Genomic DNA, 24352 nt, shown 5'->3' on the forward strand with positions numbered 1-24352 from the left:
GCTCACCCCCCCCCCCCCTCTTCTATGTTAAAATTCTATGATGGAATCTTATGAGGGCGCCTACTCTAGCCTGTTAGTCCTCTAAAATGTTATATAACATTGAGGAAATGCAGAAATGATTTAGAAACGCACAACAGCAGCTACATATAGAAAAGACCAAAAAGAGAGTTTTTTTATTTTATTTTATTTGTTACCATTGCTTTGGTGCCCCATGCGCCTACCCACATTTTGCGCCACTGATGCCATGTGTTGTGTGTGATTGTCATTGTGTTCTGGGTGAATGTTGCTAGTCATTTCTAGTTTGTTGCTAGGGTGTTGGGGGTGGTTGCTAGGTAGTTGCTTACTGGCCCAAGTCACAAGAGTTTACTTGATATTCTGGTCCCTAGTAGACAGATATGGTTGAGTCTTTGGTTGATTTTAATGTCCACCAGATACAAATTATATGTCTAATTGACTTGAATAGTTGAATAGTTATGACACACAGAGTAACTGAAGACATTCCAATGGGACCATTCATGTCTTAATGGTATTAAGCCCATCTTTGAAATTTGGTATGCCTGAAGTTCATTAGCTTCTGCATGAATACTCCCTGCATCTAAAAGCCAGTCTGATTAGTGCCAAATGGCTTTGGGTGGAAATCCTAGATTACACATTCTAACTACTGCAGTGACATAATGTGTTTCCATCAGGAGCCTTTGTTGTGGATTCGATTTTAGGTATTAGGACATAAATAGTCCAGTACTGCAAGCTGACTTTTTTTTTTTTTTTTTTTAACCAGCAACAGCCCCAGCAAGCATACACCTTTTATCTCCTTTCCTTCCAGTAGGTCAGGCAAGGTGACAGTTCCACCATAATTTAGCTTATGGTGTTTTCTACTCTATTGAGTTTCATGATCATTTCATCACTCTGAACCTTTGGGGTGAAATTCTTGACAACTGTTTTTCAAATGTTAATAGGCACAATTGCTAATCAATGTTACCACATCATTGTATTTGGGAATTCATTAAAACTTGAATATTTGCACAGCATTTTTTTTTTTTTTTTGTTCATTATGAAGGCCAAGATTTTAAGCTTGCTACATAAAAGTAACTTGGATACTGAAATATAGCTAAGTCAAATTCAAAGCTAGCAAAATTTAGGATAATAGAGGGGGAAAAAACTGGGATATTTTAGCATCTGACAATGGCAATACACAGTCCAGTCCTGCTGGTCAGTGATGTAATGTAGAATGTGGTTGGTTTATTCTGAATAGGCCATAGTTCATAGCACTGTTCATTTCCCTTAGATGGCATGAAGCTCCATTAATGTCCAAATTTTGCCTCAGTGGTTTTGTGAAAAAGTCATTTCATGCTGAAACATGCCACATTTGTTTGGACTTGATCCTAGAGACATGCTTGAACACAAAGCTTTCTGTGATGAATGAGTTAATTTCCATCTTGCTATGTTGCAAAGATGCTTTACTAGAACAGCTCTTTTTAGAATGACATAGAAGTTTTCTTCATTTGTGGTTCACATGGTGCTTAATGTTTTTCTTTTTTTTCCCCCAAGGATCCTTCAGTGGCCAAGGTCAGTGGTGGGAGGAAGAAAACGGTTTCCTTTAGCAGTATTCCATCAGAAAAGAAGGTGAGCAGTGCTGCAGATTGCCTTGCCTTCATGCAGGGTGGCTGTGAGCTAAAGAAGGTGCGTCCCAACTCGCGCATCTACTCGCGATTCTACACTTTGGACCCTGAACTGGCCTGCCTTCGTTGGGAACCCTCCAAGAAAGATGGTGACCGAGCCCGACTTGACATCTCCACTATTCGGGAGGTCCGCACTGGGAAAAGCACAGAGACCTTCCTCCATAACGGCCCATCAGATCACCTGGCTGAAGAAGCAGCCTTCTCCATCATTCATGGTGATGAGTATCAGTCCCTGGACCTGGTTGCTCTCTCTGCTGATGTGGCCAACATCTGGGTGACAGGGTTGCGGTACCTATTGTCTCACCCTGGGGCCATTGGAGGAGGGAGTGGAGGGGATGGAGGGATGGGAGAGTCCAGCATTGGAAGCAAGATGAGGCGGAACTGGTTGGCGGCAGAGTTTGCTCTGGTTGATGAGGATGGACACGAAATCGTGTCTGAAGATATAGCAGTGGCCACCATCTGTAAACTCTGTCCTGGAATTAAGGAGGCAAAGGTAACACATTTCCTTATTGTTCAGTTTATCAACCACAAAATCTTGCATTTCATGACTAAAGGGTTTCAAAAAAATCCAAACAATACTGAATATGTGACTCCCCAAATTGAAAGCAATCAGGAATATATATACTGCAACAGTTTCTATGTAGGACCCATCAAATAAGAATCATAGTACTGTCCTAAAGCAGTGAGAAATGAAAAAACGAGTGCTGAGAGAGCCATAAATTTGAACAGCAATATGATTAGTGGAGAATTTAGATGGCTCTTCCAGAGCTTGTCTCTCTTAGCTTGACTTCTTAGGGTGTACTCCCACTAGGCACGGTTGTCTTGTACCTTGCACTAATAGACCTCGTAATAGATTTATAATTTATGCTGCGCAGCTATTTTCACTTGAATTGTGCTGCACGTATCAGAAGATTATTATGGAGGCAGCTGACGTTAGTGGAGGAATTTGCAGCTTTATTCGCAAACTACAATTCTTGTTCATCAATAAGGTGAGAACCAGACCCGTTATAAACCTAAATATACTCAGTTTAATTAAATTAATTGAAAAGTGTACTGTCAAAGTAGTAATAGAAGATGTTTGCTGTCTTAATGATGGCAGTGGCGCACAGCTGTTCCGTGCTCTGGCGCGGTTAGCGCTCACACTACATGCATTCCACTCCCAAGCCTAACTGAACCGTGCTCTGGCCCACCTCTTCCAAGCAGGCCAGGGACGGTTAAGCAAACCGTGCCTGGGCACGGTAAGTAGCGATCACACTAGTCAAACGAACCAGACTTTGGGGGTCAAACACCCTCGGGCACAGTTCAGATCGCCTAGTGTGAGTACACCCTTAGTCAACCTTGCTGAGGCGCACAGCAATTGTTGGGTTTTGAATATGGCAGTAGATTCATACGTGTGTTTGTGTGTGAAATGGACAGCTGGGGACAGGAGGAAGACAGACCGAAGCCACAGGGCCAAGTCTTTGTGACAGCGGGTGTGAGGCATCTGCTTCATGTGTCTAGAGAGACAAGTAAAGGCAAAAAGGCAAACAGGGCTGAATAGGAATGACTCGCTTTGCTTCTGGCCGTGTCCTAATCTTAAAAAAAAATGCTGGACACTATATAGGCCCTGTGAAGAGCTACTGTCCCTGAATTTGTTTGACTTGTGACAATTTGTCTCTCAAGATTCAAATCACTATATGCTGCGAGCTGCTTATTTGATGTGCTTCTTGTCTGTGCAATAGTGTGTAATTGTGATTGCTCATTAATTGGAAGAAATTAACCCCCAGCATTTTTTATTCAAGTAACAAAACCTGAAAAAGTGATGAGACAGGCTTGCAACATAAACAGATGATAATTACAGTAGACTGCAGAACTCTCAAGGCCTTGGTCATCAGTGATCATCTCTCACTTGACAGCAGTCCTTGTATTAATTTATTCAGTATATACTTTCAAATTCAAAGCAAAGCATCCCCCCTTGAGCAGTAGCACAATGGTCATAGTTTGTAAATTGATCCTTTCCTAATCACACTTTAAAACAACAGGATTTGGGTTACTAGCTCAAATTGTTATCCATAAATTATCTAAAACTTAAATACATTAATAACTCTCTCTTTATTTTCTTTTTATCAGGTGCGTTTGCGCTTTAAGGAAATTCAGAGGAGCAAAGAAAAGCTAACGTCTCATGTTACGCTGGAAGAGTTCCAGGAGGCCTACTGCGAGTTGTGTACACGACCTGATGTCTATTTCCTGCTAGTGCAACTCTCTAAAGACAGAGAGTGCCTTGACGCTCAGGACCTGCGTCTTTTCCTGGAGACGGAGCAAGGTCTGTCATTGGCCACCAGTGAGGGCTGTTTAGAGCTTATTCGCCGCTTTGAGCCCTCTGCAGCTGGACGTGAGCGAGGTTTACTGGGATTGGATGGCTTCACCCGCTACCTACAGTCAACTGAGTGCCAGTTGTTAGACCCTGAGCATCAGAATGTGTGCCACGATATGAAGATGCCCCTGTCTCATTATTTCATCAGTGCCTCCTACCGCTCCTACCTGCTAGATGACCAAGTACATGGCCGGGCTGATCTTGGGGGGCTCACTCGAGCCCTGCAGGCTGGCTGTCGGTGTCTGGAGCTGGGGGTTACAGATGGGCCAGAAGGGGAGCCACTATTGGGTGTAGACTATGGTACAGATGGAAAACATCATCACCACCACCATCACCACCATCACCACCATCATGGTTCTGTTACTCTGCGCAGTGCCCTAGAAGTAGTCAACAAATATGCTTTTCTCACCTCCCAGTATCCTCTGCTGCTGCATCTATGTCAGCGTTGCTCACCTTCCCAGCAATGTACTCTTGCGCAACACCTAAAAAAGGTTTTTGGATCCAAGCTCTATACCCCTGAATCTCTGCCTGTCAGTCTGGGAGGTCGCGCATCCACTTTGCCCTCTCCAGAGCAGCTAAAGGGAAAGGTGCTTCTTGTTGGAAAGAAGCTGCCCCCAGAAGAGGAAGGTTCTGAAGGAGAGGTATCTGAGGAGGATGAGGAGATTGGTGGCGGTGGTCCTCTGGCTGGGCGAAGAATGACTATCCCTGGGGAAGAGGAACTAGGGGTGGTCCTTGTTGTCCCCCCACCCCCACAGCCAAGGCGCCTCCGTTTGCGGCGTGAATTGTCAGATCTCGTTGCCGTTGCTCGTACTGGAAGTCGCAACTTTTATGCTCACCGGGCGAGTACTCAGCAGTCCCAGCAGCATTCTCCCCCTTCTACTCCTTCTACACCAGGTACACCTATGACACTTGACCCACCCTACTGGACCCTGTGCTCTCTCGGGGAAGGGGAGGCTGGACGGCTTGCTAGCGAGAGCCCAGAGGAGCTTGTGAGCTTTACCAAGCGCAATCTAACCCGTGTGCGGCCAAGTTCAGTAAGGCTTGACTCTAGTAACCCAAATCCTCAAGGCTACTGGAAAGGAGGAGTGCAACTGGTTGCGCTCAACCAACAGACGCCAGGTGCCATGCTAGACCTGACCCGTGGCCGTTTTATGCAAAACGGTGGGTGTGGGTATGTGCTCCGTCCAGCAGTCATGCGAGAGGAGGTTTCCTACTTCAGTGCCCAGTCACAAGGCTGCGTGCCTGGTGTACCACCGCAAACACTCAGGGTGAAGGTTATTAGTGCCCATAGTCTACCCAAACCACAAGGCTCTGGTGCCAAAGGAGAGGTCATCGACCCATATGTGGTGCTGGAACTGCATGGTGTGCCTTCAGACTGCACAGAGCAGAGAACTCGCACTGCTGCCCAGAACCAGGATGACCCACTGTTTGACGAAACATTCGAGTTCCAGGTGAGAGAGAAATACTACCACCTCATGAATGTCAATGATTTTGACATTCATGAAAAAATCAGTCTTCCATGATTTTGGAAGTCTTTATAAAACTAAAGCCTCCTTTTCACTATCTCTGAGATTCACATACGATTTTTGATTTTGCCCCCTAGTGGCAGTTACATTGAACTTTCAGATTGGTTGTGAAGCAGCTGTTTACCCTCTGCAGCCATGACCTTCTGAGATATATAAATATATCCAGACAAAACAAATGACCGGCAATGCATCCAAAAGAAAAACATAGTAGATTTTCTACGAGTAATCAATGTAAATAATTATTAAACAATTCTAAAATAATTATTACTGACATAATTATTTATAACCGCCCATTTTACAGAAATCGTGTTTTTAAAAACAAAAATTTCACATACGAATATGATTGAGATGAAGGACTTAGGGTCTGTCGTTTGATGTTTGTCTGGGTTAGTGAAAAGATTGCATAAGAAAGAGATTGATAGTTGAGACATGGGATGTATTACATGATACCTTGCCCAGTGTGTTTTTTTACCCTGTGTTCTGTGGTGTGGTCACTGGCATGCAAAGGTGAGCTTCTCTGTGTGTCTTGAGGGCAGAAATTAGAATTATCCAGTCAATGAGGCAGCAACTGAGCCATGTCTCACTAATTACCTTCTGCATGCAAAATTGACACAGTTCCGACTGAGCTCAGCTATGCCATATCATATAACATAACATATGTACACACTGACCTCCTTCAGCAGGTTGTAATGATGCATTTGACAAGGTGATTTTAATGCATGGTATATTTTTACTGCCGTTAGGTAAAAATCTCACTGACTTTTGTTTCTGTTACAAAAATGTTATTGTCACTGTTTTTGTGGGGGGGGGGGGGGGGGTTGTGTGTGTGTGTTAAAAAAAAAAAAAAATGTCAATCAGATTTTCTCTCTATGTATTAAGACAAACATTATCCTGATAGTATGTGGTGATGAGTTAAAATGTTAGCTCTCACTGGTTGCTACACTTGCTTTCATTTCTTAGCATGCATTAGCCTGACCTGACAACTATAACAGAAATGTCACGTATATGAATAACATGAATGTATTGAGGACTGACCTGTCATCCACAACAAGAACGAGGTTAATGGATGCAGTCTGTCCTCATGGTTGCACAAGGATGACGTAAGTGTGTGCAACTTAACACAACTCTTCTTAGATCGGTAATTAGGGAAGATCTCCATCAAAACTTAATAGCCTGCTAACACAAAAGCTCCTGCCCTGGATTGTAGTTCAAACCTATGGTCTAGATAACTCATTGCACTGCTGTATAAGTGGGGGCCAGTTTCTTCCAGCATAATTATTTTTCAATGATGTGACCTTTCTTTTAGCAGGGCCTAATTACACTTGCATGCCAAATTTAGACAGCTTTAAAGATGCAGATCAAGGTAGCTTCTTGGCGCAGGTGAGGGTTTGTTTTACCTATGAAATCCAGCGCAAAGAAGTGGACACAAACATTCAGGCTCAGAGCTCTGGGTGTGAAGCAAGATTGCTTGAACCAAATCCGTAAATTTGACATAGTTCGTCTGAGGAGAGTTAGTGTGTTTGAGTGTGTTTGAGTTTTTGTCAAGAATACTAGTTTATGTCATCAAGTACAGACACATTCAAGCACTCCATAAACATGCTGTCATCATGTAATTTTTCATCATGTTAGCCACAAGTTTCTTAAAAAAGCAATGTGCACAGGCATGACAGCTCTGTTTGTCTCTTGTCCCTTTTTGGTCACATAAAAAATCCTTGTAGAAACTACGCACACACACACAACAAACCAGGGCTGCGTTTCCTAAAAGCATCATGAGCTAAGTTATTAGAAGAGAGACCATTGGTGGAAATACGACCTACTTAGGCTTACAATGCTTTTAAGGAAACACAGCCCAGAACTGTTCTCATTATAAAGTTAATGAGTTCCGTGTTAATCAGAGTTAAATGTAAACATGTTCTGATTTTGATTGTCACAAAAATATGATTTTTGAGCAAATCTCCATATACAGTGCTGGTCAGAATTATTTGCCCCCTTGGTAAATACTATCAAAGATGGCTGTAAAAAATAAATCTGCATTGTTTATCCTTTTGATATTTTAATTTTTAAAAATGCAAAAATATAGCCTTTTATTTAAGTAAAATAATTGAAAGTGGGGGGGGAAATCACATTATGAAATAAATGTTTTTCTCCAAAACGCATTTGGAACAATTATTAGCTTTTTATTAAATGCTTATTAAATACTTTTTGCAACCTCCAAGATAACAGCTCTGAGTCTTCTCCTATAATGCCTGATGAGTTTGGAGAACACCTGACAAGAGATCAGAGACTGTTCCTCCATACAGAATCTCTCCAGATTCTCTTCAGTTCAGCCCACTAATTTTCTATAGGGTTCAGGTCAGGGACTGGGATGGCCATTGCAGATGCTTGATTTTGTGCTCAGTGACCCATTTTTGTTTTGATTTTGATGTTTGTTTTGGATCACTGCCCTGTTGAAAGATCCCATCATGGCCCATTATAAGATTTCTAACAGAGGTTGTCAGGTTTCGATTTTTTTAATCTGTTGGTATTTGATCGAATCCATGATGCCATGTACCTGAACAAGATGTCCAGGACCTTCATTTTCCAGTATTTCATTTTACACATGGGGTACTTTTTTTATCCCTGTATGAACCAAATCCATATTAAGTGTTTGCTGCCAAAAATCAGTTTCATCTGTCCATTAAACATTTGAAAAGTAACTGACACTACTGGAACTTCAAATGGTCTATGGTCAGATGAAACAAAAAAATAGCTTTTTTGGCAGCAAACACTTAATATGGGTTTGGTGCACACAGGGATAAAAAAGTACCTCATGTGTAAAATGAAATACTCTGCTGGATATTTAATGCTGTGGGCCTAATTTTCCTGGGCAAAGAGGTCCTGGACATCTTGTTCAGATACATGGCATCATGGATTCGATCAAATACCAACAGATAAAAAATCTAAACCTGACAACCTCTGATAAAAATCTTATAATGGGCCATGTTTGGATCTTCCAACAGGACAGTGATCCAAAAACAAACATTAAAATCAAAACAAAAATGGGTCACTGAGCACAAAACCAAGCATCTGCAATGGCCATCCCAGTCCCTGACCTGAACCCTAGAAGATGAGTGGGCTGAACTGAAGAGAAGAAGCGCCAACATGTATCTGGGAATCTGAAGGATCTGGAGAGATTCTGTATGGAGGAAAGGTCTCTGATCTCTTGTCAGGTGTTCTCCAAACTCATCAGGCATTATAGGAGAATTGGAAAATGGAGGTTGCAAAAAGTATTTAATAAAAGGGGGCAAATAATTGTTCCCAACGTGTTTTGGAGAAAAACATTCATTTAATAATGTGATCCCCCCCCCCCAGGTTAGATTTTTGCTCATTTTTTAAAATAAAATATCAAAGGGATTATCAATGCAGATTTATTTTTTACAGCCATCTTTGATCATATTTTCCAAGGGGGCAAATAATTCTGACCAGCACTGTACCTTGACTTTCATGCCGAAGCTAGAGGACATTTGATGCTTTAAAATTAAGATATCCTTTAATACATTTAATATATAAAGTTTTTGTTGTTATTATTATTGATTAGCTTTTTGTTAGATTGGACAGTAGAGACTTTGACAGGAAAGTTCAGGGAAAGAGAATATATATTTCTGTATTTATTGCATGTGTTTACTCTGGGTCAATGTTTGTTTGTCATGTTCAAACCTGTTAAATGCTCTGCACCACTGCTCTTAAAGAAACAATAGACTCATAGACTGCAAAAAAACTAGAAGTTTAATTAAGCACTTTATTTCTATGAAATGAATAATCTATTATCTTTTTTGGCTAATAGAACGTAAAGCAACGTTAATATAAAACACTCTCACAAGATAACAGCAATAGTCTTACAGTATGTATCTCCAGCTACTTTACTTCCATGTTCAGTAAAAACCTTTTGAATTGTTTTTTACACAGTAGAAATACTGTTCTGTAAGTAGACAGTGATAAAAAAAGTGTGGGTGAGACTTGCCCTTGGTGCTTATAAATTTAAATCCCTGCTATTGTGATTTAAACCAAAGACTGTGCCATATGGTTATTTGAAGAGGAGGTTTTGTGAGGGATCCAGTGAAATCACAAATATATCTCTCACGCACACAGTTATTCTGTCCTGGGGGATTGTGCCTCTTGTTTGAATTTGTTTGTTTCTTGTTGCTTGGAGCTCGAGGACGTCATACAATTATAAGTCATGGGATGGTGTACACCTATCAGAGTCCCACTAACAAACACACACATGAACACACACACATGCGCACACGCACACACGCACAGGAGCAAGTGTGCATCCCCTGATGGGATCTAATAGAATGCTTTTGCATCTCTTCCTGTGGCCTTTTCCACTAAACGCATAAGTCACTGAGAGCTCTATGCCCCTAAGGATGCCAGTCTCACTGTCAAGTAAAGTCAAATTTATTTGTTTTGAGCTTTTCTCAATACAAATCGTCTCAAAGCAGCTTTCATGATTTTCATAAGGTTTATAATATTTTATTATCATGCCTTATAGTCACATTTAATAGATCATAGCTGGGTGATAATATAGTTCACCTTTTGTGACAATCCAAATCCAAGCAATTAAGATTTGCTATACATCACTTTTTGCGAGCATACTGTATGTATGCAGATAAAGTTGGATATACTTATATAACTTAATATAAAGAGCTGGCTGATAATGTCTCTTTTGGTATGTAATATGTGTAAACATGCTACCATTGTTTTAACATGGTATTACCATGGTACATGTCTGAAAACATGGTAATATCATGGTAATGTTTTGTCTGTGGAGTTCATGAAATTTGTGCGCCCATGAATACAAATGTGATTTCTGAAGCGTGAAGTACGGTGAAAAAAACAATAAGTAAAACTTACTTAATTTTTCTTTGGCAAGTTTTTGCACGCATATTTTTTTAAGTAAATTTCACATATGGAATTAAGTAAACTCTACTTAACTAAATTAAGTGAAATTAACAAAGAAAATAAGTAATTTTAACTTGGGTAGTATAAGGTTGAGTAATATCTTTTTAGTTGAAGTTTCCTTTGCAATACATTTCACTCAAACAATATAACATTGAATTAAACCATACTAAGTTAATAATACAATAAATATGTGAGACACCATATCTACATTTCAGACATCATATCTACATTTCAGAAACTACACTGCATGTGAACGCAGAGACCTCAGTACTTGGTAGACAATACACAATGACGGTAACATTTGATGGATTGTTTTTGTTTGAATGTGTCATTTTGAGTAGAAAATGAGCTCCAAATGTCACAAAATGGCAAGATACTAATCCTAACAACAAAAGCAGTGATAAAACTGTGTAAATACAGCTGGAAAACATTGAAAAATCAACCTCATTAATTATTCAAGGCCCAGTGCATGATGGGAACGCCAATATCAGAAACATTTAGTAATTTTACTTAATTTTATAACGTTGATATTTACGCTTTAATTTCTAAACGCTTGAATTGAGTACTTATATAGAATTTACTTAGTTCTTTTTATTCTTGCCTGAACTAACTTTTTCATGTAGAAATTACATTGTTTTCTTTCTTCTGTAGTATTTACTTCACCACAATCATTTTTATCAGTGGATGTTGCACACCTGACTTGAACTATTTTCTCTTGTTTAGAGTTGTTCAGGAATCTGTGTGGGTGTCTTCTGCCAGCTGAGGCGTTTTATCTTTGTTGTCTGTGTTTCCTGCCAGATTTCTCTCTTTTTTTCTTTTCTTTCCTTAGTATGAATATGCATATTCAGCGTGACATAACTCTTTTGTGTCTCATTTGTTTTGTGTGTTCACTTACAAATGTCCACTTATTGCCAACGTTGTCCCCATAACATAGGGTATACATGAAACACACACACACACACACACACACACACACACACACACACACACACACACACACACACACACACACACACACACACACACACACACACACACACACACACACACACACACACACACACACACACACACACACACACACACACACACACACACACACACACACACACACACACACACACACACACATTACTTCCAGGTGCCATTTTTCACAAAGGAAGCAATGAAATGCAGTCTTCCTTTTATTCTCACTGTGTCCTTTACATGCTAATACAAGTATGCTTATACAAACCAATAGTTACACAATCATTTTTGTACTTTGTTTCGACCTGTAACAGTCCCTCAATTATTTATGATATGCAAGATGTATGGTTTTGTTTAATTGCGTCCTTGCTTATGTATGCGTGTTTGTCCTACATAGCCAGATGCCCAGGTGATGTTGTGTGTGCATGCTAAATATTTCCATATTTAAATAGATGAGACTGTGGGAAATGCGCTTAATGCAAATTATCTTTGAACTACCTTATTCTGCGGTGTTGAAGTTGCACATTTGGCTCAGTGGTCTGCACTAAATTTTGCATGCTTCATATTTTAAAGGGATTGGTCATGTGTTAAGTGTCTGTTTACATATCCTAGATATTTCATCTGTAGAAATTTTTGTTCTAAAAAATGTTGCACACCTGAAGAGGCTGAATAATACACGCACTGTTTTCTCTTTTTTAGGTGAACATGCCTGAACTAGCCCTGCTGCGTTTCGTAGTTTTGGATGATGATTATATAGGCGATGACTTCATTGGCCAGTACACCATCGCCTTTGAGTGTCTACAGCCTGGTTACCGCAATGTGCCCCTTCTAGGCCTCGCTGGAGACCCTTTGCTCCATGCCAGCTTGTTTGTACACGTCGCCATCACTAACCGCAGAGGTGGGGGAAAGGCCCAGAGACGGGGTCTGTCCGTTAGGAGAGGAGTGCGGCGTGGACGAGAGTATGTCACCCTGCGTAACACGGGCATCAAAGTGCTGGATGACACTTTCCGCCCTGCCGGCGGACCTCTGCGAGAAGCTACAGACCTGCGAGAGGATGCGCTGGTAAGGGAGGTGGTGCATGTTCAGACAACAGTAATACTAGCAATTGAACTTCTTCAATACTTGGCAGCCACACCCTGCTGAAAAGACCAGGTTACAATTTCCATTCTAGTTCCGGTTGGTTTATGTTGATTAGTGTGGTTTGGTGTTGGTCGGCCTGCATGGTTTTGCCATGTGATGCTGTGTGGTCAAGGAAATCCTGCTGGTTAAAGGGATAGTTCACCAAAAAATACAAATTCATTTTTTCATTTCATAATTTTCTCACTAGCATGTCTTTCCAATCCTATAACACAAATTGATCCAAAAAGGTTGTCAAACAAATCCATCTGAACTGGGCCGTTTAATCCAAGTCTTGTGAAGACATATGATAGCTTTAAAATGATGACCAGATTTAAATTTAGGCTTTAATTTACATCTATGATGGATCATATTAAAATATTTTATTTTATTTATAAATATTTCAATATTCATTTCATATTCTTTCTATAACGCTGCACGAGGGCAGCTTACATTTGTCTGTTTAAATGGATGTAGCTGTGATTGGACGAGGCCACATTAGGGTCAGGGTAGCACTGGTCCGCCCAGATTGACAGATGACTTACCCAGTCAAAACTTTCTGAATGTAATGGAAATGGAAATGATGAGCAAAACAATGAAGTTGCTTTTTGTGAGTGCTATCAGTGCATCATGCAGTTAATTGGTCTTGTTTGATTAAATATGTCTCGTTCACTAATAACATGGCCATGTCAGACACTGAAAACATGTATTATAGTGAGACATTAGGTGGATTATTGTAATAGTTTTCTTTTTATTAAACATTTGCTTGGCTCACAAGTAATAGGTTCCACATTCTAAATTCTCTCACCTGAAGATTTTGACCTCTTTACTTGTTGCAAACCTTTGATGCAGAGTCTCTGACTGATTCTGATGCTTTTATTTAGTAATCAGCCGATACAGCTGACATGAATTTCCGGCCTAATTTAGATCTCAGTTCTGAACATGTAAAAACCAGACACCACCACACCTCCACACTGGAGTTTGGCCATCCATTGTGAAAGCAAAGCTCGGTTTACTTGCCATTTCTGGGGTTTGTCTTGAGTAAGTAATCAACACGCTCACTCACACATTTTTAGCATCTTGATGCGTTAATCTGAGTTTTCAAGCAAGCCCTAGAAATAAAACCAAGCAAAAAACAACAGTTTAGCTGGCCCAGACTCTGCAGAGTCATTGTATGATTGGTGATGGTAAGGGGAGGAAGGATGGAGGGTAGAGTATCAGTGGGGGGGGTCAGGTGACAGGACAGGGATCAGATGCCACCGCAGTGTGTTGTGTGTTGAGGGATAGGAGTTACTCCACGTTCATAATTACTGTGTTCACAAAAACCTGCTGATCCCAGAGATACACACATACAACCAGACAGTGACCCCAAAAACTATTTGAACCATTGCTTTAGTGTTATCTTTGCAATTACTGTTAACCATCTGGTCCCAAGGCCAGAGATTCATGAATCTGTTACTTCACACACCATGTATCTCTTGCCTTGCCATTTAAAACATATCAGACTTTTTTGTTACATTTTTGTAATATTTAGCCCAAAATATGTACTTGTTATCTTTCATTAAGTTAAATGTCACTTTGTTTGATATTTCTTATCTAATGCAGTGACATTCATCATTTTTTAGTCTCCAAATACTTTATGGGGCCACTGTACATAAACACTGGCCCCTTTTTGTCCTTCCATGCCTGTATTTTTTCCATCTGCTATTATTGCTGAGCCACAACAATGTCCACTTTATTCACACCCTATGGACTCATACAAATAAACACCGTTATACAGACTGATCACCTGCATTAATTCCCCTGAACACACATACATCTCCAAATAGCTTTGGTAATCACGGCTGTGGGTGTGTGATCCTGTCAGGTGGAAAATAGAAACAGGCTCTCTATCCGCCACACCGTAATGAAGGGAAATGTATGATAAAAAGCTGAAATGCAATTAGACTCAAAGCTGAGGCCTTTGAGAGTCATGCAGACACAGAAAACAGTTAAATTACACAGGTTTATCGGTCTTTATAAAGGAAAGCAGTTCATTATTTTGATTTCGCCTCATGAAAGTAGCTCTGCATAACATTCAATGTCTAGCATTTTTTAAATAATATAAATGTCATCAGTTTTCAGTGACTTACCTTTTCTCTCATATAATGTGTTTTGCGATCATATACTTTGAGTGTATGCGGCCCTTCAAAAGTTTGGGGTCTGTACGATTATTTTAAAGTAATTAATACTTATATTCTGCAAGGACATTACATTATTGATCAAATTATTATTTTTTATCAAATAAATACACCCTTGGTGACCATAAGAGACTTTCAAAAATCTTTCCAACCCCAAACCAAGTTAGGACATTTCAGATTTATTTCCTGTTTATTAACATGCCAATTATTTTTGCCTTTTTACTTGTCTTTATCTCTGTAACTTGGGCTTACTGAAATATGTGTGGTAACCAAGTGCGTTTTCTCTTTCTTTAGAGCGTTACAGTGGCTTTTAAAGAGCAGTGTGGGCTCCCCCCGATGGCCACACCGAAGCAGTGCATCCAGAGCTTGGCCACGCGGTTGCAGACTCCAGACGGGCCCCCAGGAGCCACACTCACTCTGAAGGAAGGTTACCCATGCCTGGAACCTGTGGGCAACTTGACTGACGCCACCCGTAAACTGTTAAATGGTTATGAGACGGTAAGAGAGACACATTTATGTATGCCGTTTTAATGTCACGCGTCATTGCCATGCATTTTTTTGGTCCGGTTGTAATGGTGGTTCCATTTAATAGATGATAATAGGCCAACTTTATGCTTATGCTAAATTCCTCAGATATTACTAATGTGCTGATAAAACTTAGGATGGAGAGACCTCTCTTTTTTCGCTGAAAAAGCCATATTTAAAACATGGTATTTTACTGCTGTAAATATGAACAGTATCATATTGGTGTCTAATGATAATATCTTAATATATCAGCTATCCTCCTCTCTGCATTACCTGCCATTACAATGGCATTTGTCCTTTTAGCCATCCCACATATAAATGTGTTGGAGTAAGAACAGGCAAATCGGAGTGAGTAAGACATTTGAGGCTTTTAGTCACCATCCTCCTCCTCTCCTTTCATAGGTTCACTGTTTCTCTGTCTCTCCCTGTGGGTTGACTCTGGGTCCTGTTGTGTGTTTGAGACCGGGAGAGTCAGACAGCACTGACTGGCAGGACTGCATTTTATAAATATCTTAACTGTGGGAGAGGGCAGCAAGGGTCTTCTCTTCTCAGAAGAGTTTTATAGCTTAAAGATTACTTTTTCATAGTTCATGATGGAGTTCTCAGATGTGTGTTATGATTGAGCATCAGCTTTGTCTAAAGAATTATACAATAGTTAGCATACAGAGCTATAAAATGAACGTATAATTTTAAAGCACAGATAAGTCTGGGAATAATTTTTGGAGAAAATTTGTCCTTTGGGCCCACATGCTGTTAGCCATATTCATAAACTCTGTGTGTGTGTTCTATCGTTTAGTAATTTGGGGTCGATACATTTTTGAAATGTTTTTGAAGAAGTCTCTTATGCCCACCAAGGCTGCAAGTATTTGATCGGAAATACAATAAAAACAGTAACATTGTGAAATATTATTACAACTGTTTTCTTTTTGAATATATTTTAATATGTAATTTATTCCTGTGATGGCAAATCTCATTTTTCAGCAGGAAATTTTGCAAGTCATCAGTGTCACATGATCCTTCAGACATCAGTCTAATGTGCTACTTTTGTTCTTAAAGAAAGATTTCTGATTATTATCAAGTTTTTTTTCTTTTCTTCTCAGTATTCTTTGATAAATAGAAAGTTCAAAAGAAACGCATTTATTGAAATGGAAATAATTTGTAACAATGTAAATGTCTTTACTGTCACTTTTGATCGATTTAGTGCATCCTTGCAGAATTAAAGTACTGATAGTATTAATTTATTTATTACTTAAAAAAATTCTCATATCTCAATCAATCAAATCTCAATCATACATATCATAACTTAGTTCCTCTTTGCATCCCCTTAGATGGTCTCTGCTAACAAACAGCTGATTGAAAATGCAGATGGAGTGCAGGAGAGAATTGCACAAGTGCAAAAGGAAGGTGAGTAGAGGTGTGGGGGGAGAAGATGACAGGAAGATGAATCATTTTTGTCTTTTCTTTCCACAGAATGATGTGTCAGTTAGGCCCCAGAGGATGTGTGAAAATCTTGAGAAACAATTCACAGATTTAGAGTAGATCCTGTTATCTACAACACTCACAGTCCCCTGCCATTGGCTTTTATCCTCAAAATACCATTAACAAAGTGTTTTTTAGTTTTTTTTAAGGTTTATTTCACAAAATCCACCCAGTGCCCAGTGTTGATGAGTTACTAACTAGTGATGCTATTAACTAAATTTGTTCTTAGTGTAAGAGCAGGGCCATTGCTTGGGTTATAGCACTCTACTTGCTGGTGGCCCCAAGTATTGTCACACCAACTTTCACGCCACAAGTGATGGCCCTGTGCGACACTACTATTTTTAAAATAGCGTAGCTTTCCTAGCCACAAGCCACAAGCTTTTTTCCAAAGCACGTTTGTTTGTGTAGCATGACAAACCACAACACCGTTATGTGATATTGTATTGGACATGCAGCTTTATAACCAAGTTAGTCGACGCTTAAGAAGTCTGATTTGTTTGAGTGACTCTTTTTAATCTGCCAGTATCATGTAAATAAACAAATCACAATTTACTTAAATGTTGCTTTTGATCACTATGGTTGCAACCCAGTTTTATAAACTGGGATACATTATACTTTTTAAAATGTTTAATTCAGTTTAATTCATCTAAATTAAGTACTATTCAAGTGTAATCTAATCTGTTATCCGAATTGACATTCATTCATTTAAAAACCCTTAATGTTTTGGGGCTAAAAAATCTTAGTAAACTCTTAGTAAATTATAATTATATTAAAATATAATAATAATAATAATAATAATAATAATAAACTTTTTATTAGAAAATATAAAGATTGGCTCGCCTAAATGAGCATGTGTTTAGTTACTTTTTTTTAGCTTGGACTGTAGCTAGCTACAGTAACTGCTTTTTCAAAATAGTATCTTGATTATAGTTGAACTACTTAAATTCTGATAGTTTTACAAGTTAGACTACAGTTTCAGATTTGCTGATTAGATTAAATTATATGAACACTTACTATTGTTTCTATTCAAGAAGTGTTGGCATTAGTGGCTAATACCATGTTACCATGTATTTAATGCAGTATCTTATGGTATTTTGGAAGAAACTATGGTTACGTTGATCATTTAAGTGGGACCACTGAAGACTTTAGTTTAAATGGTTTCTGCAAGGACAAGAATATCCTCTCTCTGTTCCTAGCCTCATTATCTCACACACACATATTATTTACCCCCAATTACACACACCTGAGGCACTTAGGTCAAAATACTGTGTTTTCATGTCCTTATGAGGGTATATTGATGAAATGAGAGAGAGTGAGTACAGAAAACACAGCAGATTAAGAGTGAAAGGGCAATTGACCGAGGCCATGCCAAAATTCATCCAGGGAAACACTATTGCCTAACCAGAGGATGAATGAATACATACTACATAGCATCCATTATTTGGCAGTTCGGTTCCTGCAGAAGCATGTTCACACCATAAATGGCATTTTGAAAATCTCAAACAAGAACAAAAAAGAAAAAATGACACATATGTTGCATATGTGTTTGTTTTTTTTGTCCTCTCAGGAATGGTGCTTCATGAAGACCTGCCCAGGTTAGGAGAAAAGGAAAATCTGAAAGGCCGTAAACAGAGTAAAGCTGTGGAAAGTTTCACTTGGAACATCACTGTGCTGAAGGTAAATACTGTGAGCTTTTGCTTCTCTCCCTCAAATAGCCTTGAATTTTTGGATGATGTTTTCGCTCTGCTTCTAGATGAAAGGGAGAAGGGCTTTTGTTGTTTTGAAATTCTATCTCCCAAATGTAATTTGTTTGACCTTATAAAATACAGTGTGTGCGGCGGACTTTCAAAATGAGAAGGCAAAAATCCTCTCTCGGGGTTTGGGGGACTTTTAGTTAAATGTAAATTGATGTTCCAATTCCATTTGATGTTTATGGCTTAAAAGATTATGCAACAACATTTGCCTCACACTTGGGACTATAAACAATACCAGAATGGTTATTTTGTATGTGTATGTGAACATACTAAAACAAGTCTCTTCAAAGTCTTGAAGCTATTATTAATTATTGCTGTCTTATTAGAGCTTTAGTCAATACATTTTCCATGTCCTTTAAAGGGGACTTACTTTTAGTTTAGTTTTTTCTTGAGGTCTTGTTCTAAAAAAAAATTTGTTTTCATGATCATTCCCCAATTTCCTGATTTTTGCTGCTGTGACTGAAGGCTTGTATGTGGGATAAACAACATCAGCATTCAGCGATTGCACAAAAAGTGCTGGTTTGCTTTTGGGTTTAAAGTCATGATGAAATGGAGATAGCGACAGATCTTTTCTTCCATATTGTGACGTACATACGAGTCTAACAGATTATCGTAAAATTACAAATTTGAGGTGGGATTGGTTCTCTTCAGATCGATTGTTTAAAACTTATGAGGTCTAAAAATTAAACATTTACATGGATAAATAATTCACAATAAGATCTGTAACATGCATATTAGAAATAGATAGGATATATTGATTTCCATTTCATGCCAATGCCAACTTTAATATAAATTTTTTAACTTCTTCATACTTCAGTGACGCTGCTTCTCTTGTCTCCTCATGAAAAAAAAAGAGCCTAGTTATTAATGTTGTTAACATTTTTAAGGTGATGTGGATAATTGTTTTCGTTTGCAAGTGTTTTGCTTTATACAACAGTTCATTAAACGAGAAGTTTAAATTAAGTAACTCACATTTCAACAATATTGCCAAGTGAAGCCAATATCAAAAACCAAAAGTCACGCACCTCTGAGCTAAACAACGTTTTTTCATTCCTGAATGAATCAGTGTTGTTGAACAAATCAGTTAAGTGAATGATTCAGTAACTTGTTTCCTGAAATAATTAGACTGTGTGGAGCAACAAATCAGATTCATGCACCAGAACTAACTATTGAATAACTTTATAACCTGGTTCATATAATCCGTCTTTCTCTTTTTTAGGGTCAGTGTGACCTCCTGCGCAGTGCTAAGATGGATGCTTTGGATACGTTGAGGCAGCTGGCGTTGGCCTGTGAGGCATCCGGCCTGATCTTGACCTCTGACGGTCAGTACACCCCTCACGGCCTGTCCTCCAGACGCGGCAGTAGCCATGGCAACGGTCGCATCTGAGCCTCAGAGACACGCAGAGGGATTGAGAGAGCATTTATTCGTAGGTGAATGAATGGTTGAATGTTAGAATGGGAAGATGCAAGTAGAGACATTTGTCCTTAATTGCAATGGCTGCTTGTTTTTAGCACAGCATTGACCAGAAGTTATTTGAGGACAAAATAAGGAATGTTCTTATCAAGACCTACTGAATGAAGGACGTAAGAGGAATTAAAACGAATTCCTCAGCGATATAAAATGTCAAAAACATAGATTTCGCTGGAATGAATATCGTTCCTGCAATATTTAAGAGGACTTTAGTGTTGGACTTGTAGTTCACAGGCTAAAGATAGATAAACATTATTTCGAGCATTTTAGAAAAATGTATAAACCTAAAACTTAGTGGTTCCCCTAGTTCATGACTAAACCACCAAAGTGTGAGGTTTGTTTACTCAGGTTAGCACAAACACATCTCAGAAGCAATTTTTGGAGGGTCTACCGAGGGTCGGTCTGCATCACCTCCAGGGCTTTATCTCCCTCTGTGCTGTCACTCAAACTGATTGACAGGTGACGTCCACCAGCAGGACTGCACTGTTTCTGCCCCTAAGAATAAGCCCGATCCAGCCCAGCATGGATGGGGATGTATCTGGTGCCTCTCCGTTGGAGGGAACCATATCCTCATCTTCCATCTTCACCAGTGACACGGATCGTTTTCAACTTATTAACAATGCAGAATGAACTCAAGAAGGCTTTGTTAAAATACTGCTCATTGCTCCCTAACAGTGTTAACTGAGCCGGTTGCTCAATGGGACGACCTGTACCGATTACATCACATTTCCCTGTAATCCGTGCACAGCTCAGCACCTGGGATTGGAACAATGTTGGTAACAAATCAGTGAATAACTGTACATTTTGTGTCAAAAGCGACTTTATTCACAACGTACATTCCTTGGCTTGAATGAATGAAGAAGAATGAAGACAAACTGAGTCTACTGGCAGGTTTTTTTCATTTCTTTTTTTTTTTTCATAACGAAGTTAAAAATGCTACTAAACATGGAGGATTACTTCCGGATGTTTGATTTAAAAAAATAAATATATATATATATATTATTATAAATGGCTTTAAGCACTGAGAGGACTAAAATAGATTAAAAAAATCAAAAGTATAAACTGTTTTAAAACTTTCATTGTGTAACATTTGACAGTGTTGTGTGATAGACAAGGAACACGTTGGCAGGATTTTGTCCACTGCCATCAGACATTTACAATAGACTAGGTTTTAAAATGTAATTTCCGTATATTAACAGAATAACAGAAATTAGATATGTGAGGTATATAAAAAAAACTATATATATTATTTTTCTTATGGTAGACATGTAGAAGTGTCCGTACATTGTGTGCGTATGTGAATGTATGTGTGCAAGGGTGCTAATGTAAATGTGTATGAGACGTTTCAGTGGCACATGTTCTGAATGTGACCAATCTGGTGCCCGATCGATTCGGGCGGTGGTTTTTAAACGAAAACCTGACTGTTGGTTGATGTCAAACATTTGATTTTAGAAGACCAAATGAGCAACAGTGAATGTGTGTGGGAATCGATAAAGAATTGAACAAGAAAAGGCATAACATTTCCACACAAGCAGACTTCTTCCTGTTGCCCTGTTTTGTTTCCACAAGTCTTTTACTCTCCTTTTTAAACTACTTTGTACTCTTCTCTACTACTTTTATGTATTTAATTTTCTCTCCCTTTATCCATGCCCTTGTTCTCTTCCTGTTCTCTCTTTCTGACTGAGGGGTGAGCGTTCCACGCTTGTCCTGTGACTGTTTGTTCGTGTACATGTCTGAACTGAATGTGTACTGACTCCTAAAGTGTTCCTTAAAAAACTAATTGTTTGCTAAAGAGTGAACAAAAACATTTTGTGAATTATATAAGAGAATTGTAGATAGTAATATCTTTAAGCTTCAAACATAGTTGTCCCCTTTATAATGTCAATGCGCGCACGTGCTTTTGTAACACGTGACCCTTGTTCCTCCGGCCTTTGGACCTGCACCCTGAGGATATGTGTACCTGCAAAAGGGCCAAAATCTAAATAATGAATACCCATTTACAGTATTAGCTTTCCGTTCCAGTTTAGATGGCGCTCGAGACCAATCAGACATGTGAAGTGAGTTGTCTCACTTTAGACGGGTACAATTACTCTTATGAGCAATCTGATACAAATACAACGTGTCACTGTCCGTAAGAGTCCATGACAAGCAAAACGAACCCCATTGAGGTGCACTTTAAACTAAACAGAGCAATCCATTTGGACCGGTCTATGATTCCTGCAGTATTAGGTAGTGGTTAACATCTCAGACTGTGCAATATTACTCTGCTGTTTGACGTTAAACATAATGACTAGTCTAATGAGGAGCATTAATCCAGCTGTCTTAATTTCCTGTTTCTGCTTTTTTCCGTGTGTGGTTACCATGCGTTTGTTGTGTCTGCATTTCCTCTGACTCTTAACAATGAAATATATTGTTTCAAATATTGTTTTGTCACATTCTTGTTAGCAGTTATTGTCCTTGTATAAATGGAGAGTATTTATTAAAGGTGACAAGCGTGCATTAAACAAAGTAAACTTCAAAGCAACGTTGCTTTTATTTTGAAATGATGGTTTGTATTTTATAACATTAACAAGCTGATGTAACACAGATGTGCCCCAGACTAAATAAAGCTATCTTTTACTGACTGCTGTCTTTTCTGTTACCCATAACTGTTTTGTCTTATCAGTACTCCTGGAGCTATTTAGTCATTTAATGACTTGTGTTTGGGATGCCTATCCGGACCACTTAACATTATTTAGTAGGGAAACGGTAGCTACATCTATCAATAATGACCATGGAAAAATATCAGGATTAGCCAGCAGGTGGAGTTGTTTCCAGTCTTTAAAATCAGAGGATTCTTGTAGGCATTGCTATTACAGGAGTTATATCCTGCCGAAAACCTATTGTCATTATTCATTAAAACTATTTCAGATGTGTACCAGAGGCTTATTTTTACCTAATTGCACTATAGCATCTATACAGGGATTTGAAGTAGGCCTACTTCAGAAATTGTACTCTATTCAAGCTACTTGTGAATTACATTGTGAGTTACATTTCCCAAGCAAAAAATCTTTATTTTAATTCCTTGCAATTGATTTTAGATCTTCCAAGAACAAATTATATATATCTCAGGTAAATATTTCATTCTTTGTTCATCTTGCTGAAAAAAACAAACATGCCAATTAAGTTACGCTGCCACAAATTTTGACATTTAGATTTATGAAATCTATTTCAGAGTTAAGTGTAATTGACCTCCGTTATTATTAAATGTATCATCAGTCACCACAACACTGTATTTGATCTAAAGCCTTGTGCTTTTTTAGGCTAATTGACAATAATATCCATAACTGAAATGGACTACTTATCTGAGTATTGTGAATATGGTTAACGTTCAGTCTAAGAAACGAATGTAAAACAATTACAATATGGTTCCTGTGCATCAAACCTCTTATTTTTGGATTTCATCACTCAAAAGGTACCTAATAATTAAAGGTACATTTTCTTTTATATAATTAAGTAGAAAGGCTTTTTTTTACTTTTTTTTTTTTACTTTTACTTGTTTAATTTGATACTTGGACTTTTAAGTACATTTTAACTACTTAATTTTTACCTATGCAATTATGATGAATGAACTAAGATTAAAGTAAACTATAGTCTAGTTTTGCCTAGCTGAATGCAATCACTATTTTATAAAAAAAAAATGATTATAGTTATTAATGTAAATGTAAATCTGATTTCTCATATAGGCTGGCTGCTATGAACTGGGAAGCACATTTTGTCTTCTGCTGTATTTTGTTGTTAGCAGAATTACCTCTTGGTGGAGACAGTGACACAGAATAATGGTGCGAAATGAAAATCCACATCACTCTCTGGTAGGCTCCTCATTTAAAAAGGCTGAAAGCAAAAAAACGCATTTGAAAAAAAAAATGAAAGCATTTATTTTGGGGAAATAAATAATTTATAAATATATATTTTTCGGGTTTCTTTTCTATTTATTTTATTTTATATAGTTTATGCGTTCAGTGACATTTTTCATTTATTTGTTTGTTTTTGTCATGGTTAAAAATTCACTTTTTCATTTAAGCTGTCATAACATGGTTCGATTTCGACCCTCACAGTGAGAATAAAGCCCGGCTGCGGAGTTTCTGCCGTTACACATGGCACTGGGTTTTATAGACGCACGTCCCACAGGAGCAGATGTAAGAAGATGTGACATTGTGCTAAGCGGACAGCCAGGTGAAATGACATGCTGACAGCCTCTAATGCAGCAAACATCTGTCTGTTTTTGGTTTGTGTCAAGAGCATGCGCAGATCTCCCCTCCGTTTCCCGCCTGAGGCCATGACAGTCAAGAGTGCTGCTATGAAGACCTTCCTCACTCCTAA

General features: G+C 38.7%; 1 protein-coding gene across 1 annotated transcript in view; it reads left to right on the forward strand.

Annotated features, from left to right (window-relative positions):
- The window catches only part of plcl1 (phospholipase C like 1), a 60093-nt gene extending 37480 nt beyond the window's left edge, over window positions 1-22613 (forward strand). The window contains exons 2-8 of the mRNA XM_082176526.1: window positions 1549-2172; window positions 3789-5483; window positions 12165-12527; window positions 15056-15259; window positions 16615-16690; window positions 18333-18442; window positions 19739-22613. Of these exons, the coding sequence (XP_082032652.1) occupies window positions 1549-2172; window positions 3789-5483; window positions 12165-12527; window positions 15056-15259; window positions 16615-16690; window positions 18333-18442; window positions 19739-19906 (3240 nt within the window). The 3' untranslated portion in view covers window positions 19907-22613. The remainder of the gene's footprint in view (window positions 1-1548; window positions 2173-3788; window positions 5484-12164; window positions 12528-15055; window positions 15260-16614; window positions 16691-18332; window positions 18443-19738) is intronic.
- Window positions 22614-24352: the final 1739 nt, after the last annotated feature.

This window comes from Leuciscus leuciscus (genome assembly GCF_965113295.1).
Source record: "Leuciscus leuciscus genome assembly, chromosome: 7".
Taxonomy (NCBI): domain Eukaryota; kingdom Metazoa; phylum Chordata; class Actinopteri; order Cypriniformes; family Leuciscidae; genus Leuciscus; species Leuciscus leuciscus.